Raw genomic sequence first — 20,632 nt, forward strand, 5'->3', positions numbered from 1 at the left:
CAAATTTTAAATCACTTTTCTCTCAATCTAATAAATAATTTAATATAAATATCTCAAAATGGTAATAGTAATTCATTTGATTACATATTAAGTATATGTTATATTTATATAATTAACCACATTCCTACTAAAGTTGGTTTAGACGTAGGGAGTTACATCTGACTTTAAGGTAACCAGTTTAAATATTGTCGGAGATAAATGGAGGCATTGAAATGGGCAATGTATAAAACATAGAAAAATCAGTTTCATTGCTCGGCACATTATATACCGTAAGTAGTACAATTCTTTATATTATATGCCAATGATTTAGCTAGTTTCTAATAATTAACGTTCTATATTCCATAACTTCTAAATTCTCCATGAAAATAAATACCGTATATAATTTTTACCCAGATAAATTGTAGATTTTAAAGGAGAAGTGGATAATAAAATGTACCATGTTTGTCCACTAAAGTGGAGATGACAATTTGTTGTTTTGTTTTTCCATTATTATAAAATCTTTCCTCTAATTCGGTTTCTATGTTGTTGTTTTTTTCCCTGTATTCTTTTTCTCACGTTACACATTTTAAGAAATGTATAACGTTCTGGACTAGTTTAACTTGTATGTCTTTTTTCTGAAGACCAGCGAAGGCCCAACTACATTATGAAGTGCTTACAATGCAAACGTTTTTTTCATGTTCTCACGTGACTGCGTAACTTGACTGCAGGCTGATTTTATCCATCAATCAAGTTACAGTGAAAGGGAAAACAGTTTACATCTCCTACACACAGCCTGTGAATTTGTTTAACTAGAACATAGAGCACAGTAGAAAAAAACCCCAGCATAGAGCATATAGAATTGTTAACAAGGCACAAGTGATAAGCCATAATTAATTGGGAACAATTTTATTTGTAAACGATTTTATTGAGGCTGTTAAGAGTTTTTGAATTATGTTACAACTAATGGCAGTAAGAAGTTTCCAAAAATACAATAATGACGACAGAGCCTCGTTCTAACATTTTATCGTACTCCAAACTCCCCCAAACCTGCTCTTGTTAGAAATGGGATACTGATCACGCAATAGGTGGTTTGCCCTCCAACAGTCCATGAAGATACCAATGGGTATTTAAACAGCTTTTCCATTGTGTCCCTCATGCTCACCTCGAGTGAATCAATAACGGTTTTCCAGGTCATTGTTATGTTACATGGATTCAAACCATCCTAAAAGCGTGGATCAGCAGCAATTTTAAAGGCCGCGAAAGTAGATAACTGGATATCTCTGTCCTGTCCGAGTAATCTAAAAATGCTTTAAAATTAGTGTCATGGTACGTCAAGCTCTGCCAACATAGGTGCTGCTGGGGGGAGTTGGGCGCTGAAGCCCAGACTGTGAAACTCCAGAGTTGGTGAAGGGGCAGCTGCAGCTACTTCTTAATGCAAGTGCCTATTATAAAAAGAGCATTTTAGGAGAAGAGGGTGATGTCCCCCAGGTGACTGTTAGGAAGGGGTGCCGGGGAACAGAACTTTGCAGCACACCCCTCTATTAGTTAGATAGAATGGCATTAAATACCTGGCTGTACAGCATGTGTTTAGTACCAGCTATAGAGGGCAGAACATAGAAAGGCTGAAATATGTCATGAAATCTCCTCCTTTCTCTTAGTCTGTGGGTTGTCAAGTTTTACTTTGGGCTCAAGTCCCGGGTGTTTCTGGAACCTAACAAGGACCCTGTTTACCAGGCCCACTTGGCATGCTGTCTGCCAGGGATTGGGTTAGCATGGTCTCAGCAAGGCATTGGGTTAGCATGGTCTCAGCCAGGCATTGGGTTAGCATGGTCTCAGCCAGGCATTGGGTTAGCAGTAATTGGGTTAGCATGGTCTCAGCCAGGCATTGGGTTAGCATGGTCTCAGCCAGGCATTGGGTTAGCATGGTCTCAGCCAGGCATTGGGTTAGTATGGTCTCAGCCAGGCATTGGGTTAGCATGGTCTCAGCCAGGCATTGGGTTAGCATGGTCTCAGCCAGGCATTGGGTTAGTATGGTCTCAGCCAGGCATTGGGTTAGCATGGTCTAAGCCAGGCATTGGGTTAGCATGGTCTCAGCCAGGCATTGGGTTAGCATGGTCTCAGCCAGGCATTGGGTTAGCATGGTCTCAGCCAGGCATTGGGTTAGCATGGTCTCAGCCAGGCATTGGGTTAGCATGGTCTCAGCCAGGCATTGGGTTAGCATGGTCTCAGCCAGGCATTGGGTTAGCATGGTCTAAGCCAGGCATTGGGTTAGCATGATCTCAGCCAGGCATTGGGTTAGCATGGTCTCAGCCAGGCATTGGGTTAGCATGGTCTCAGCCAGGCATTGGGTTAGCATGGTCTCAGCCAGGCATTGGGTTAGCATGGTCTCAGCCAGGCATTGGGTTAGCATGGTCTCAGCCAGGCATTGGGTTAGCATGGTCTCAGCCAGGCATTGGGTTAGCATGGTCTCAGCCAGGCATTGGGTTAGCATGGTCTCAGCAAGGCATTGGGTTAGCATGGTCTCAGCCAGGCATTGGGTTAGCATGGTCTCAGCCAGGCATTGGGTTAGCATGATCTCAGCCAGGCATTGGGTTAGCATGGTCTCAGCCAGGCATTGGGTTAGCATGGTGTGGCGAAACCGACCTCGCCACGTGTCCTTGGAGGGGGCTGATTGCCCGCCTCTTGCCTTTGGACTATGGACCAGACTTTATGGGAATGTGATACCCCAGATAGCCATACCATGGAGCCTATTCATATAATGAAAGACTATGGGAAAGACTTTAGCTCCATGGCAATTGTACTGTGTGAGTAGGATCTGCGCGCTATTCGGTAGTTTTGTGCGTGCAGATCCCAGCTATCTGGGGATAGGTGAAATGTCTGTGTGTTATGTGTAAATGTGACTTTATGTATTTTAAAGTGTTTTATGTTGTTTTGCAACCATGTGGTTAATGGAGTCTGCCTTTAGTCCTGGGTAATTGGATTACTTCTCCAATTAACTCCAGGGCAGAAGGGAGGAAACCAGGGTGCATTGTGGGGATGTTTTTCTGCCAGCCAGAAAGGAACAAAAGATACTTTTAGTAACTTTTGAACGCCTGGTCGGATTCATGCCATTTTTTAATATGTTGTTCCCCTGAATGGATTGATTGTGGATATGTATTTTTATGTGAATGTGATGTATGGTTTTAAAGTTATGAAAGTTGTGTAAAAGTATATTTTACACTGTATGCATAATGTGTCACACTAAGGGGAGGGGATGTGTGGGAGGTAACATCTATGTCATAGGTTCTTTTATGCCTCCCCCTGGGTGTGGCCTGTATGTGTGAGTGGAAATAAAAGCCAGGCTGGATGAGCCAGTCCAGAGTTCCTGTTTTACCCTCAAAGTGAAGTGTCGTCTCATTATTGGGGGAAGGATTTATTGTATGCTGTTCCAGTTGACTGCTAGGAGTACAAGCCTATTCGTATGGTTCCTATTCAATGGTCTACAGCATTCATATGCTTGGGAGAATTTAAAAGGTTTCTCGGATTCGGTGATTGTGGTGTCTGCCAGAGTGCTTGGAGTCCTCAGGAAGCACTAGGAGCATCCATTAACGGAGGTACTCAGTCGGGGTGCCAGGTGATCCGTTACATTGGTGGCAAGCGGTGGGATGGCGTCCTAGTGCGAGGAGAAGCAGCTCAGAGACACTGGTAACGTTTGGAATTACAAATTGAGGGCAACGCTAGTATCCGTACAGCGCCCCTGGCTACAGCAGGATGGAATCAGCTAGTTTTTGGACAGCGTTCCATGATGAGGAGGAGGAGGCGGCCGCGGACTACAGGGATGCAGACAGAAAGGAAGTCTGGTATGATGCCCTGGAAGACGCCCAGTGGCGGCGAGGTGAGAGTCTCCCCAGTGATGAGCAGCGGCTACAGAAGCGTGTGGCGATGCGCATGTATCTATTGGGAGAGCAGCCCCTGGATGAGTGGGTGACAAGACTAGAGACCCTGGTATGGCGAGAGATCTGGCTAGACAACGCATACCAGGCCCTCTGGTGGCATACCATTCGACTTACCCCCTGGACGGCCGAGCACGACTTACCGGAGGGGGATGATTATGATGGCCCGGGTTTATTATGGGATGCCTTGGAGGACGACATTGATCTTGGCAGCACGGAGGGGTCTAGGTTTTGGGACATCTACGACTACCGGATGGGCATGTATGTCTGGGCTGACGAATGCGAGGTGAGCAAAGACATGACCCACCTGGTAACAAGGGAGTGGGAGCTGGAGCAGGACTACCAACACCTGCTCAGCTTCGTGCAGCTCCAACCTACCCGACAAGCAGAACCAGACCTCATAGACTGGTCCTGGAGAGACCCACAGATGGCAGGTGGAGATGGGATCGAGGTCTCTCTACTGGCCCTACAGGGATGCTGGGCAGTCGGCCCAGATCCCCAGCGGCAGGTTACAGTTCAGAGAGAGGAGCTTGTTACACCCTCTCTCCAGCGGCAGCCTAACCCACCAAGGGGAGACCGTAAGCCCCACACCAGCGCAGATGGGACCGTGGTCTCTGCGCCCAAGTTACAGGGAGCTGAAGGAGCCGTCCTCCCTCCCCAGCGGCAGTGTGATTTGTTGGGAATTGGGAGCCCGGTCTCCATTCCCCAGCGGCAGAGTATCCAGCAGGGAATAGAGAGCCCATCCCACTTTCCCCCACAGCAGGACTCTGTGCTGGGAGGAGAGACAGTCGGTCTCCCTCCGCAGAGACGGGAAGTATGCATGGGAGAGGAGATTGTTACCACCTCTCCCCAGCGGCGGATCATTAATGTACAGGGAATAGAGAGCCCAGTCTCCATTCCCCAGCGGCAGAGTGTTCTAATGGGAGAGGAGCTGGTTACCACCTCTCCCCAGCGGCAGCTGAATGTACCAGGGGGAGACTGTAAGCCCCACACCTGTGCAGATGGGACCGTGGTCTCTGCACTTCCAGCACAGGGGGTAGGGACGGTCGGTCCTGCCCCCCCACAACAGGGCTGTTTAGCCAAAGGGGAGACAGTCTGTCTCCAGCAGCAGAGCGGTGTAACTCAAGGGGAGACAGTCGGTCTCCAGCAGCAGAGCGGTGTATTTAAAGGGGAGACAGTCTGTCTCCAGCAGCAGAGCTGTGTAACTAAAGGGGAGACAGTCGGTCTCCAGCAGCAGAGCTGTGTAACTCAAGGGGAGACAGTCGGTCTCCCGCAGCAGAGCGGTGTATTTAAAGGGGAGACAGTCGGTCTCCAGCAACCAGGCTCCAACCAGACTACTCCCGTGGTAGTGCTGGCAACAGGACAGAGTACCGCTGGTCAACAACCCCTCAGCAACCTACCAAGGCAGCCTACCAGTCCCCCACACAGCCGTGGTGAGGCACCTGAACCTGGACAAGATTCTCCCTCACCCAGGTGTAGTAACTGTTTATTGTGGGTGGGCTGCTCTGCTGTTTCTGTCTTGTGGGTGGGCTGCTGGACTAACAAGGGCCCTGACCGGCAGGAGGTCAAGTACCCTGTTAGTCTGGGGGGTAAAGGGGAGAAGTGTGGCGAAACCGACCTCGCCACGTGTCCTTGGAGGGGGCTGATTGCCCGCCTCTTGCCTTTGGACTATGGACCAGACTTTATGGGAATGTGATACCCCAGATAGCCATACCATGGAGCCTATTCATATAATGAAAGACTATGGGAAAGACTTTAGCTCCATGGCAATTGTACTGTGTGAGTAGGATCTGCGCGCTATTCGGTAGTTTTGTGCGTGCAGATCCCAGCTATCTGGGGATAGGTGAAATGTCTGTGTGTTATGTGTAAATGTGACTTTATGTATTTTAAAGTGTTTTATGTTGTTTTGCAACCATGTGGTTAATGGAGTCTGCCTTTAGTCCTGGGTAATTGGATTACTTCTCCAATTAACTCCAGGGCAGAAGGGAGGAAACCAGGGTGCATTGTGGGGATGTTTTTCTGCCAGCCAGAAAGGAACAAAAGATACTTTTAGTAACTTTTGAACGCCTGGTCGGATTCATGCCATTTTTTAATATGTTGTTCCCCTGAATGGATTGATTGTGGATATGTATTTTTATGTGAATGTGATGTATGGTTTTAAAGTTATGAAAGTTGTGTAAAAGTATATTTTACACTGTATGCATAATGGGATTATGTGTCACACTAAGGGGAGGGGATGTGTGGGAGGTAACATCTATGTCATAGGTTCTTTTATGCCTCCCCCTGGGTGTGGCCTGTATGTGTGAGTGGAAATAAAAGCCAGGCTGGATGAGCCAGTCCAGAGTTCCTGTTTTACCCTCAAAGTGAAGTGTCGTCTCATTATTGGGGGAAGGATTTATTGTATGCTGTTCCAGTTGACTGCTAGGAGTACAAGCCTATTCGTATGGTTCCTATTCAATGGTCTACAGCATTCATATGCTTGGGAGAATTTAAAAGGTTTCTCGGATTCGGTGATTGTGGTGTCTGCCAGAGTGCTTGGAGTCCTCAGGAAGCACTAGGAGCATCCATTAACGGAGGTACCCAGTCGGGGTGCCAGGTGATCCGTTACACATGGTCTCAGCCAGGCATTGGGTTAGCATGGTCTAAGTCAGGCATTGGGTTAGCATGATCTCAGCCAGGCATTGGGTTAGCATGGTCTCAGCCAGGCATTGGGTTAGCATGGTCTCAGCCAGGCATTGGGTTAGCATGGTCTCAGCCAGGCATTGGGTTAGCATGGTCTAAGCCAAGCATTGGGTTAGCATGGTCTCAGCCAGGCATTGGGTTGGCATCATCTCAGCCAGGCATTGGGTTGGCATGATCTCAGCCAGGCATTGCGTTGGCATGATCTCAGCCAGGCATTGAGTTATCATGATCTCAGCCAGGCATTGGGTTAGCATGGTCTCAGCCAGGGATTGGGTTGGCATGATCTCAGCCAGGCTTTGTGTTGGCATGATCTCAGCCTGGCATTAGGTTAGCATGATCTCAGCCTGGCATTGGGTTGGCATGATCTCAGCAAGGCATTGGGTTAGCATTGTCTAAGCCAGGTATTGAGTTGGCATGATCTCAGGAAGGCATTGGGTTAGCATTGTCTAAGCCAGGTATTGAGTTGGCATGCTGTCTGCCAGGCATTGGGTTGGCATGGTCTCAGCCAGGCATTGGGTTAGCATGATCTAAGCCAGGCATTGGGTTAGCATGATCTCAGCCAGGCATTGGGTTAGCATGATCTCAGCAAGGCATTCGGTTAGCATGGTCTAAGCCAGGCATTGGGTTGGCATGATCTCAGCAAGGCATTGGGTTAGCATGGTCTAAGCAAGGCATTGAGTTGGCATAGTCTCAGCCAGGCATTGGGTTAGCATGGTCTCAGCCAGGCATTGGGTTGGCATGGTCTCAGCCAGGCATTGGGTTGGCATGATCTCTGCCCAGCATTGGGTTGGCATGGTCTCTGCCAGGAAATGAAATGAAACAGGAAGTATCACCTCCCAGTCACAGCAAAGCCCAGGAGGAGAACTCAATGAACTCTGCAGCCCAGGAGGTTCCTAATCATATCAATCCGAGCTAGTTTATCCTCAAACATTTACATTCCTTTGGATTCCTATAAGTGAATACAATTAAGTGCCCAGATAAACAGCATTCTGCATTCTAAAACACTAGATAACTTAACACACAGAAATCTCTCTCTCTCTCTCTCTCTCTCTCTCTCTATATATATATATATATATATACATATATATAAGATGCCAAAAACCCAGAGTATGGCAGTATGCAATGATACCTTTTTTATTGGACTAACATAATATTTCAAAGACAAGCTTTCGAGTGTTTTCCTCTCTTCCTCAGGTCTGAAGCAATACTGATCAAGTTAAACAGATTGATCATACTGCAATACTCTGGGATTTTGGCATCTTGTCTACTGGACTAATACGGCTAATCCAATCTACACTGTGTATGTATATATTGCGGCTGTTATTACAGTAGGTTAACGCAAAAAGATCTCCATTCGTTAAACTTTAATGTGATCCTTCTCAGCACGCATTATTTTGATTCCATTTCTCCTCTTTCCCACCTTATTTCCTTTAATTTATAAGAATATACTTTTCTTAACATGAGCCTTCAGTTTCTTTTATTTGATCACTAATCTCTTTCTATTCCCACATTATGTTTGTTTTACCGGTCATTTCTCTTCTTTTTACTTTTTAATAAAAATTTTAAAAAAATACAATAAAAAGTAACATTTTCACTTCCAGATTAAAAAAAAAATTCTGATAATCAAAGTCACCGTTTATGTATTTTACCCACCGTCCAAATAAATAAAAAAAGTTTTCAATGCAAAAAGAACATCAATCACCTTAGTATTCGGAGTTACACCTCAACGGAGCAGAAAGGGAATAGGTTCTGGAATCTGTGTGATTCATGTGTAAATATTGTCTGTTTAATCGGAGTTTGGCACGGCTAGGCACACATATCATCGATAACACAATGAAGTTGGGCAGCTCAATTAGAAAGCTGCTGGGAGTAGAACGCACTGAGCTTGTTTTCCCGACTTTTACACACCCAGTGGTTGGCTCCTTTCGTTCAAAATTCATTATGTAATTAAGTGAACAAGTCTCGGCGAGGCTTGTGCCCACAAAATCCTCACTTTTATTAATAGCGCATCGCCAGTGAACCAGATCTGGAGAAGTTGCCTGGATCAGTGGTATTGTTACACATGACACCTGGCATTGAAAGGGTGTATGCGCCAAGTCAATTCAAGTCTAGACTGCTAGCATTTGGAGAAGAAAACAAAAATCACTATTTTATTAAATTCCTTTAAACTGGACATTTAAAGTGGACCTGTCACCTGCGATTGTGTGGTTGACAAAGCTTCCTTCGGGTAAATGAATTAACTTTAATCTACACATTCAGTCATTGAGGAATCACTAACGATTATGGAGATTAATCGCTGGAGCTTACAGTGTGCACATAACGGGTTGAGTGATGAGATGTGGGGTAAATCCAGGTCAAGTAGGTGGGGTTCTTATGGTATTTTGACCAACACTCCAAAGGTAACATTTCCCCCTGAGCATTCCTCGAGCCTCTGTGGAGCGCTGAGTACCTCTAAAGTGTCCCTGTTCAGAAGGACAGTCCCTATTTTGGGCCCAAATCCCTTTGTTACTCTTTTCTGTCTTGATGTCCCTCTTTCCTAGGAGCTCCATATTGTGGGTGTGTCTGAGTGTATAACAGAGCTCCACAGCAATAATACTCCCAGTAATGTGTATGAGTGTATAACAGAGCCCCACAGCAATAATACTCCCAGTAATGTGTCTGTATAACAGAGCTCCACAGCAATAATACTCCCAGTAATGTGACTGAGTGTATAACAGAGCTCCACAACAATAATACTCCCAGTAATGTGTCTGAGTGTATAACAGAGCTCCACAACAATAATACTCCCAGTAATGTTTCTGAGTGTATAACAGAGCTCCACAGCAATAAAACTCCCAGTAATGTGTCTGAGTGTATAACAGAGCTCCACAGCAATAATACTCCCAGTAATGTGTATGAGTGTATAACAGAGCTCCACAGTAATAATACTCCCAGTAATGTGACTGAGTGTATAACAGAGCTCCACAGCAATAATACTCCCAGTAATGTGTATGAGTGTATAACAGAGCTCCACAGTAATAATACTCCCAGTAATGTGACTGAGTGTATAACAGAGCTCCACAGCAATAATACTCCCAGTAATGTGTCTGAGTGTATAACAGAGCTCCACAGCAATAATACTCCCAGTAATGTGTCTGAGTGTATAACAGAGCTCCACAGCAATAATACTCCCAGTAATGTGTATGAGTGTATAACAGAGCTCAGCAGTAATAATACTCCCAGTAATGTGTCTGAGTGTATAACAGAGCTCCACAGCAATAATACTCCCAGTAATGTGTATGAGTGTATAACAGAGCTCCACAGTAATAATACTCCCAGTAATGTGACTGAGTGTATAACAGAGCTCCACAGCAATAATACTCCCAGTAATGTGTCTGAGTGTATAACAGAGCTCCACAGCAATAATACTCCCAGTAATGTGTCTGAGTGTATAACAGAGCTCCACAGCAATAATACTCCCAGTAATGTGTCTGAGTGTATAACAGAGCTCCACAGCAATACTACACATTTAGCAATAATACTCCCAGTAATGTGTCTGAGTGTATAACAGAGCTCCACAGCAATACTACTCCCAGTAATGTGTCTGAGTGTATAACAGAGCTCCACAGCAATAATACTCCCAGTAATGTGTCTGAGTGTATAACAGAGCTCCACAGCAATAATACTCCCAGTAATGTGTCTGAGTGTATAACAGAGCTCCACATCAATAATACTCCCAGTAATGTGTCTGAGTGTATAACAGAGCTCCACAGCAATAATACTCCCAGTAATGTGTCTGAGTGTATAACAGAGCTCCACAGTAATAATACTCCAAGTAATGTGTCTGAGTGTATAACAGAGCCCCACAGTAATAATACTCCCAGTAATGTGTCTGAGTGTATAACAGAGCTCCACAGCAATACTACTCCCCGTAATGTGTCTGAGTGTATAACAGAGCTCCACAGCAATAATACTCCCAGTAATGTGTCTGAGTGTATAACAGAGCCCCACAGTAATAATACTCCCAGTAATGTGTCTGAGTGTATAACAGAGCTCCACAGCAATACTACTCCCAGTAATGTGTCTGTGTGTATAACAGAGCTATACAGCAATAATACTCCCAGTAATGTGTCTGAGTGTATAACAGAGCCCCACAGTAATAATACTCCCAGTAATGTGTCTGAGTGTATAACAGAGCTCCACAGCAATACTACTCCCCGTAATGTGTCTGAGTGTATAACAGAGCTCCACAGCAATAATACTCCCAGTAATGTGTCTGAGTGTATAACAGAGCCCCACAGTAATAATACTCCCAGTAATGTGTCTGAGTGTATAACAGAGCTCCACAGCAATACTACTCCCAGTAATGTGTCTGTGTGTATAACAGAGCTATACAGCAATAATACTCCCAGTAATGTGTCTGAGTGTATAACAGAGCTCCACAGTAATAATACTCCCAGTAATGTGTCTGAGTGTATAACAGAGCCCCACAGTAATAATACTCCCATTAATGTGTCTGAGTGTATAACAGAGCGCCACAGCAATAATACTCCCAGTAATGTGTCTGAGTGTATAACAGAGCTCCACAGCAATAATACTCCCAGTAATGTGTCTGAGTGTATAACAGAGCTCCACGACAATAATACTCCCAGTAATGTGTCTGAGTGTATAACAGAGCTCCACAGCAATAATACTCCCAGTAATATGTCTGAGTGTATAACAGAGCCCCACAGTAATAATACTCCCAGTAATGTGTCTGAGTGCATAACAGAGCTCCACAGCAATAATACTCCCAGTTATTGTCTTTAAACTGCAATAAATCAGTCTGTGTCAATAAGACACATTGCTCTTGGTTCTAATTGGTTCTGAACATTGGTTCTAAATTACATTTTAGTTCTTTAAATTGTTATTAGTAAGTCACCTAAAACTTCTCAGAACAGCCCTGTCCCTGGCCACACCCCCACTCGGCACAGCCCCGCCCCTGGCCACACCCCCACACACAGCCCTAAAATTAAAGTATTCCTCTTTGTCCATGTGAAATATTGGGACATGTCAGCCAGTCCAATACTTTCTTGTAGGAAAACATTTCAAGTGCAGTGCGCATGCGCGGCACTGCATGAGACCATATGATAGAGATAGCCGAGATTTATTCTGCTATTTCATGGAAGCGCCTGTAATGGCTGTCTGAGTGACAGTAACTAAGGACCTTTAACCCCTTAAGGACCAAACTTCTGGAATAAAAGGGAATCATGACATGTCACACATGTCATGTGTCCTTAAAGGACCACTCTAGTGCCAGGAAAACATACTCGTTTTCCTGGCACTAGAGTGCCCTGAGGGTGCCCCCACCCTCAGGGACCCCCTCCCGCCCGCCCCGGCTCTGGAAAGGGGAAAGGGGTTAAATCTTACCTTTTTCCAGCGCTGGGCGGAGAGCTCACCTCCTGCTCTCCTCCTCCGATCCGCCTCTTCTCCTCCCCGTCGGCTGAATGCGCACGCGCGGCAAGAGCTGCGCGCGCATTCAGCCGGTCACATAGGAAAGCATTCATAATGCTTTCCTATGGACGCTGGCGTGCTCTCACTGTGAAAATCACAGTGAGAAGCACGCAAGCGCCTCTAGCGGCTGTCAATGAGACAGCCACTAGAGGACATAGGGGGAAGGCTTAACCCATTCATAAACATAGCAGTTTCTCTGAAACTGCTATGTTTATGAAAAAATGGGTTAACCCTAGAAGGACCTGGCACCCAGACCACTTCATTAAGCTGAAGTGGTCTGGGTGCCTAGAGTGGTCCTTTAAGGGGTTAAACTCTGCAATAAAAATACTGCCATCCTGCAGAACTGCCGGGCTAAAATGGGGAGGTAATGGCAAAAAGACCACTTCACTATCGTGCCAATTCTGTCTCTTTAAAGCTAGAAAGAGGCTCGGATATCCTTGCCAGGCCGTGGGGGGAGGATTGTGGGGGCTCCTAAAAGATTCAAGTGTTTTGTGTTTAAGTTTCCGGACAACGTCTTCAAACTCCCTGTGACTTCGCAATGAGTGAGAGAAACAGATGCGATGTCACCTGACGGCCTAGTCATTTCGGGAAACACTTCAAAGAGAATTATGGAATGACACTCAGTAACGAGGAGGGAAAGGACAGATATTCTGTATCCTGCTCGACTCTTAACAATTGTCATTCAGATCACTGGAGATTCATTCCAGGCTTTCAACTCTATCTGGTTAGAGATTTCACACTCTGGGGCTGGGATTCATAGCATTAGCACAGCAGACACTATGTTGGAAAGCTGGCTGAGCCCCATGGGACATGTAGTCCACACACCTACGCAGTGCCAGAATTTGCTATCACTGTTTTGGGTGCAGAATTGAGAATGCTGTAACCTTGCCACCCCCCCCCCCCCTCCCCACCCCCTGACCAGCGTAGGCGGTGAGAAGCTGCTTTCCACTGATTCACATTTCAGAGGCAATCAGTATACAATAGATACACCGTCACGCTGCTGTGGCTGCTGCTTTAGCCAGTAGTACATACCTGAGTACGTACCTGAGTTAGGATCCTCAGTTGCAGCAAGGGTCAGGGAGGGGTCAGGTGCAACAACCAGAAGACACTCAACTCACAGATATGTTCGGCCAATCCCCAGATATGTTCGGCCAATCCCCCGGTAAATAAAACTTCACGGAAAAAGCCTTAAATTGGCCAAGGGAGGGGTAGGGGGTTCTACCAAGCAAATACAGGAACTTAAAATGCTTTATATATTTCATATAGACGGCAAAGAAAATAAATACTCAGATGTTCAGTTCTATCGAGAACACCTCTCGAGACTTTAAACTACAAAAAATTTGTCTAGAAATAATTTAAGATATTATGGCTTGTGTTCAATGTCATTAAAAATTTTATTAATAGGACACCAAGAAAATTCTTGAACAACTTTCCTCCTGACCACACCTAAAACCACACCATCTTAAGTTATAGTGCACCTCCTGGGCCATTCGAGTAGTTAGAAGAAATGTCTGAAGTCCATACTTGGACAGTGCTCTTGCCCTGAGTTGATTCACTTGGTGCTGTAAAATGCGTTTTACCTTGTCATTGGCAGGATCAACGATGCACAAAGGGCCCCCAGGCAAGTTTAGGGCCGGGATTCTAGGCAAAAATCTATCAGAATGCCCACTCAGTCCAGCTACATTCTTCGTCAGGGTATCAGCCGGTGGCAAAGTTTTATGAAAACTGCACGCCAATAACTTTGACACTCAACGAGTCAATAGTTCCACGTCTGATTAAGATATAGAATAAACAACATGTCAAAAGGATTATGGAGTCAAAAGATTCATATCTCACAATGTTTAAATGGAAGGGGTCATGAACTGAACCTATTCCAAAATCTCTACTTAAGTTGAACATGGAAACACGCTAATATAAACAGCCAAAGAGATACATTCCTTTACCTTACGCTTCCTCACCGTTTGTACAGGTAAGTAACCCCTCTCTCTATAACCCCAGGCCTAAATTGTCAATAGGACCACATTTACTGCATTAGAAAAGCCTAGCATTACCCACAGAATTAATACGACGGCTTTGATGAGGGTTCGCGTCCAGTGAAGGTCTACAGGCTGTTATTTTTGGTCTTATCTTAAGTACATAAATGCAGACATTGTTATTTCTGTATGTCTTTGTGATTGTGAAGCTTGTTTAAAACTTGCCAATGAGTTGAGAAGGTTTGTACCTTCCTATACGCACCCCGCTCCGAGCTCCATAATATCCCTTTAATCTCCCTTAGAAATTTCAACGTTATGGCTAAGGTTTTTTTTTACAAAATCTTTTATTTTATTTCTTGTTTTTTTAAAACAAGGACAATAAAAAATCATCTGTCTCAAAAAAGGTGTTTCTTTCCCATCAGATTCTGAAGAGTTTTTGAAAGTGGTTTGGATGCTTTTTTAAAAATGTATTTATTTATTATTGTTTATAAACATACAATATTCAAGGACATCACAATATATAGGTTAATATCTTGTTGATTCAAGGAGACCTCTGATGCCATTTTGGAATCAAGAACGATTTCCCCCCCACCCCCTCCCCCCGCTCCCTCCCAATTTTAAGACAGAATTGGAAAATCTTTTAAATGTACTTTCGCTTTCTTTTTAAACAACCGCAAAAATAGATGTTTGGAAGCTTAAACTTGGCCGCCGGGCCGGCTGGAGTCATTGCTTTGACCTATTTTTGTCCCTTCAAATATACAGTTAGTCACGATCAGTTACAATGTTGTCTTCACTTACAAACCTACGGAAATCTATAATATCTGGACACTGTACGGCTTTTAGCCAGCAGGCAAATGGTTAAAATAGTAATCCGTAAAATATTATAGTAGAAATAAATTCATATTAGAATATAAACGTAATAACAGAAATAAATATATTCGAATTGTTTATTTATACCTACAGAGTTAACCCCTTCTCCCATGGAATTACTCATCAAAATAATGCTAAAAAAAAAAAATTATGTTAACATCTATTACAATAAGTCAATTCAGCCCAGATAAATCATGGGAATTCGCTTGAAACAAATTTACAGGTAAACAGGTGGCAATTCTTTTTATCTAAATTATTTTTGATTACACATTTCCTTAAATGAATTCCCTCCAGATAGGCTGAAATACAATCTGCATTGATTCTAAATTGGAGGATGAAATAGAAACATTGGAAGAGAATATTTTGAGAACATTTTCTGGATTGATTCTGACATACAGGATAAAGACTCTCCGAACCAGAGGAGACAGAAATACCTATAATGGGGGAAGAAACAAACAAGGCAGTTGAAGCAGAAGTAAGGTACTGGCATCCAAGGAATGAAAATAGACCTCAGTGCTGAACAAGTTGGGAGAAGATCTCCAAATGGGGACTCCACTCCCATGAGTGATAGGACTGCTGACTGAGATAGTCCGCGTCATAATTCTCTACACCAGAAATGTGTGGTGCCGGTCACAGTCCAGGCTTTCACCATTCAGAGAATCTTGGAGAATTCCCTCATGGTGGCAGTATTCCATGTCCCTTGTTGGTGGGTTATAAAGGCAACTGCCATGATGTTGTCCATATGAAAGTGAACTTAAAGCTCACAGTGGAGCTTTGGACAAACCAGGAATGTTTTGGTAAATTGTTAAGAGCTTGAGAACATTGATTGGAAGTCTTTTCTCCCGAGGTGACCAGGTTCCTTGAGCCCTTTGCAACTCCCAGGCGGCCAAACAAATGGAAAGACTGTAATCCACTTTAACAAGTAACCACAAGGGTTTCATGAAAGAACACCCCTGACCACTAAGAAATGGAAACTCGACCAATTCACCAGATGGAGTCTCCAAAAATAAGCAGTGAATGCTCTGTGTCTTTTCTGTGCAGACCCTAGAGTCTCCGAACCAGTAGGCCAGCATAATATCAGGGGAATTTACCCCATATGTCACGAGTCATGGACTCTCACCATCCAAGAAAAGGGAATGTTTATTTTCTAAAAGTCACAACTGATCTCACTTTTCATAGATACATCTTTTAAGAAATTATCATCATTATATGAAGGTATACAAAGAACACCGACCCGTGTAGGTGGCGCACCTCTTGTACAACTTCCATGGAAGTTATAATAAAGAAATTGATATTACCAAAATAGGCCATAATGGTCCATTTTTCATGAACTCAGCTATGTTACTTCTTTATGGGCAATACATGAAAGTATGTAGAACCTATGTAAAGGATGGATATTGTTTAAATGATATAAATAACTCCGTTGGGATAATGTCTTGATGGATTTGTAGATTTCCCTCTGCATATCCATTTGGTATACAGCAGGGTAGCAATATCCTTGCATAGACCTACCGTATGTGATACATGTGAAATAAAACATGGTTTATCTGTCCCCCTTACCCAATTGTTTTCCTACCATATGCTTTTCAAATCATTGTTTACAAATAGTTTTTGTTTGTTAGATCCCTGTGATTGGAAATTAAATGATTGAATTGCAAATCACCTATAACTTGTTTATACCTGGAACTTGTGATATTAGGCAGCCTCCTTGCCCAACGTGGGCAATAATATAATATAACTGCACCATAGATTTATACTCATCAGAATCTAAGTGCAAACACATGTAAAAGCACATAGGCAAGATACAGTATTAACTTTATAAGAGGTAATTACACCTAACCTTTCACAGTGTCATTTAACTTTTGTAATATTTATAACAATATGAATGCACGCGAAAAAATTCAGACGTGCAACTTCCTGTGTCACATTTATAATGTGTTGGATGTCAGGATTCCAAGTCCCGGAGTGAGGAGAACAATTACACAACATACGCAATACAAACAGTAACATACGCAATGTACACCCCAGCCCTGAGTCACTACGTAAGATACTGGCTTCACATTTTTTAAAAATATTTCCAAGACACCTATGAATCCAAGTGTCTCCCTCGAAATAAATGAACTAACAAGACTATTATTATTCACAAAAGTGTTAATTGCCCGAAATTCAGAGTGAATCTCAAATTTAAGATCAACAAAGACAAATAGGGAAAATATCCAATTTTCTTCCACATTTTTCCAATTCGGCCTAAAATTTCAACTCCACTTTAAATTCCTGACAATTCTCCAATCCAGCTACAGTTCCGGTTTAGTATTCCTATCGGCCCTTTAAATTGATATTCCAGAGTCAATTCCCAATAATTCATAGGGTAGAGAATAGCAAGAGTTTTCATGTCCCCAACCTCCAGAGAGACACAGAACTCTGAAAACATCGACGGCCTGAGTTCTAGACATGTGCCAAAACGTGTTTAATACCTGGTAAATCACTGAAAGAATCAATTCAGAAATTTGTTTAGTTCCTAAATGAACCAAATACAAATCCTTTTTCAGGCATGGATTCAAAGGATTTTAATTCAGACGATTCTGTTAGTTTATGGAGTTATCATCACATCAGCTGCCACAGAGAGTTCTCACCACATCAACTACTGTCCTCTCCAGCATCATAAAACACAGACCAAGCTTCCCTTCAACTTCAGCTGCCTCCGTCATACATCTATTATATAACCTTAACCATAATATAAGCCACAACTAATACTTGTAACTGACAGAGAAACAACTATTATAATGTTACTTAATTGTGAGTTTATGGAAATAATACATAGATGTGGTTTAGCTCTACCTTGGAATTAGACTTTGATATCTAAATATGAAAACAGAGTATTGCATTAAAGTTTATTAAGTTACGAACGTAAACAAGTCCCTTACCTACTCGAAGTTCTTGCCCAAAGACGGTCCTTTCTCCAAGTGCCGAGCAGTTCCACCTCCCATACCGGAACTGGTACTGGCATTCATTGATCCCCATCTGTGCCCCTTCGCCAATAATTATGATGGCATCAGGGCGACTTTCACAAATGGCTCTTTGCCGAGGCGCCAACCCAGGAATTTTGTTGCAGATTATATTAGCTCCCAAGGCCACCACGGATGACAAAGCTCTAGAGGAAACCAAAACAAGCTATCAGAGAAGAACAGGAAAAGGTTCAACGCAGTAACATTTGATTTATAGCAGTGTCCTATCTTATCCTATAGAAATTAAATTAAGTATCAGTATAATGACTGGCTGAGAGCTAATTCACCCATTCTATGACCTGCCTAGCCTCCCATGTCAAGAGAACCTTTTAATTCACTAACATGTGTATTTCATAGCATGCAATGCCTGAAGGTTGCCTGACATGATAACAATGCTTTGAGGTACTCTAGGCATTGTATGGAAAGTCACTTGGACTTGTTAAGGAATATGTGATGGTCTCATAGATAGGGCTTGCAATGCCTGACATTCCCCTGTGAAAGGAATGTGATAAGTGAAGTTCCTCTAGGCTGGATCGGCAATGTTGGCAGTTCCTGTAGCCATGCTATGTGATGGCTACAGGTCCTCCAGGTAAGGCAGTAGGTAGGTAGGCCTAGGTAGGTAGGTAGGCTTCTCGGACCCTCAAGAGATCTTTGTTCTCCCCACTGGCTTTGCCGCCTCTCATCTGCCTTCTGCCCCGAGGTCGTGGCCTCGGTGACCTTATGGCAAATCCAGCCTTGCAAGGTATAGAATATCGATTAACTGACCACATGATCAATCAATACCCTTTATCAATCAATGGTTGTACTTTTCACTTTGAACTTGAGAAAGATCTGTTGTTAGGTTGAAACATTGTTTAGCTTGTTGTGGAGACCTTAATAAACCTGGGGTGCTTTTTCACCTATTCATGTGTGCTGGGCATTTTCAATATCTCCCCATTCATAAAAACTTTAAAAAATACCGCGCCCAATGCTGCCTGAGCCTTCCCTTATCTAGGATTTCAGGTGGCAGAATGGTTTAACCGAGAAAGGTGAGCCAGCACCAGGGACCTCCTGGCACCATAACAACTTCATTTTGAATGTTTGTTGCACACTGCCCATCTCTCTGATTCATTGAATTCGGTTTCTGTCCCATGTAATTACATCCCAGTGGCCTATCTGATACTAAAACAACAAGCACCATCCATATTCTGAAAAATTCCATAACTAATAACTACAAAAATTTAATTTAAAAAATCAATGTTAAAATCTGTAAAATAGAAATAAAGTAAATGTAAAAACAACATTTGACCTATTACACACAAGAAAGATAAAATATACGCAAGTATAAACAAGCTTTTTATATGCTAAATAAAGTACAGATATTTTTACATAGCATTTCCTTTTTAAGTTTTTTTTTTTTTAGCATATTGTCTGTTAATAGAAGACTCGAACGTCAAATTAACTCAGACGTTAACACCTAGGTATAAAATACTTCCTAATTAGATCATCAGCTTTTGTGCATCACAAATGTACTGTATCGACAAAGAGTCCTTCATCTAGACCCTTGAGATTTTAGCAAATCTAGAATTACGTCTCGATTGATCTAGTCATGCATTCAGCACATCAGCGGAAGATTAAGGTGAAGAAATGGGAATTTCCAGCAGCAAAAAAGAAAAAATATATAAAATAACAGACATTGAAAACACAGTGGAAGTTGGGATCCTGTGATTGATGGAAGGAGTTGTGTAAAAGCCAGATTAAAAAATGGCAAACCTGCATCAACAGAGATACTATATCTCTTTTATATCAGTGTGTAACTCGTGTTAACCTTTTAAATCTACATTTATTTTAGCTATTTGTGTCAAAATTAATTTCAGTCCAGGCACAGCCAAGGCATACAATGCAAATGAGGAGAAGAAATAGAACCATTTCTTCTGCCAGGTGCAATGGGCGGAGCTTAGAACAGTTATTGACAGGGAGTCAAGATGGATAGCAGTAAATTAAGAACCGTATATACTCGAGTATAAATCGAGTTTTTCAACACATTTTTTGTGCTGAAAAAGCCCCACTTGACTTATACTCGAGTCAAGGTCTGTATTATGGCAATGTAAGTTACCATCATTACGAGCACAGCGGTCCTGTGTGTGTGTGTATATAATGCAGAGTGTGTGTTTGTATGAGTGTGTTTGTATGAGTGTGTGTGTATATAATGCAGAGTGTGTGTTTGTATGAGTGTGTGTGTGTATATAATGCAGTGTGTGTGTTTGTATGAGTGTGTATGTATATAATTATAAAAATCACAGAATTTCACAGCCCCAAGTTTTACCCTCGACTTATCCACGAGGCATAGCATATTTCATAATTGTTGGTCACAAAACTGCACTCGACTTATACACAAGATCGACTTATACACGAGTATATATGGTACTTTGAATTCTACATTTAAATTGAAACAGACACATATTTCTTAAATAGAGGTGATAAATAAAGATGTTTTTTAAAATCCCATGAACACTTTGTGCTATACCGGTTAGACTTTATGTAGGTTGTGTAATAAGTCACTAAAACACGACATTAAAATGTATCACGCGTTGAGTCGTCATCTTACACACAGGACTGTTTATAAAAGTGGGAATTTTAGTAAATTTAGTTCAAATTAGAAAGATTGCTGATTTTGTGATTTTTGATTTTCAAATCTGGTTATTTCGGTCTAAAATGTGAAATAAATGATCCTGATTGT

The 20,632-nt window shown here is 42.8% G+C and overlaps 1 protein-coding gene across 2 annotated transcripts in view; it reads right to left on the reverse strand.

Moving 5' to 3' along the window:
- The window catches only part of WNT7B (Wnt family member 7B), a 115,023-nt gene that overhangs the window by 23,036 nt on the left and 71,355 nt on the right, over positions 1 to 20,632 (reverse strand). For both annotated transcript variants that reach the window (XM_063446748.1, XM_063446750.1), the window contains exon 2: positions 17,833 to 18,059. In XM_063446748.1, the coding sequence (XP_063302818.1) occupies positions 17,833 to 18,059 (227 nt within the window). The remainder of the gene's footprint in view (positions 1 to 17,832; positions 18,060 to 20,632) is intronic.

Source organism: Pelobates fuscus, chromosome 3 (assembly GCF_036172605.1).
Source record: "Pelobates fuscus isolate aPelFus1 chromosome 3, aPelFus1.pri, whole genome shotgun sequence".
Classification (NCBI taxonomy): Eukaryota; Metazoa; Chordata; class Amphibia; order Anura; family Pelobatidae; genus Pelobates; species Pelobates fuscus.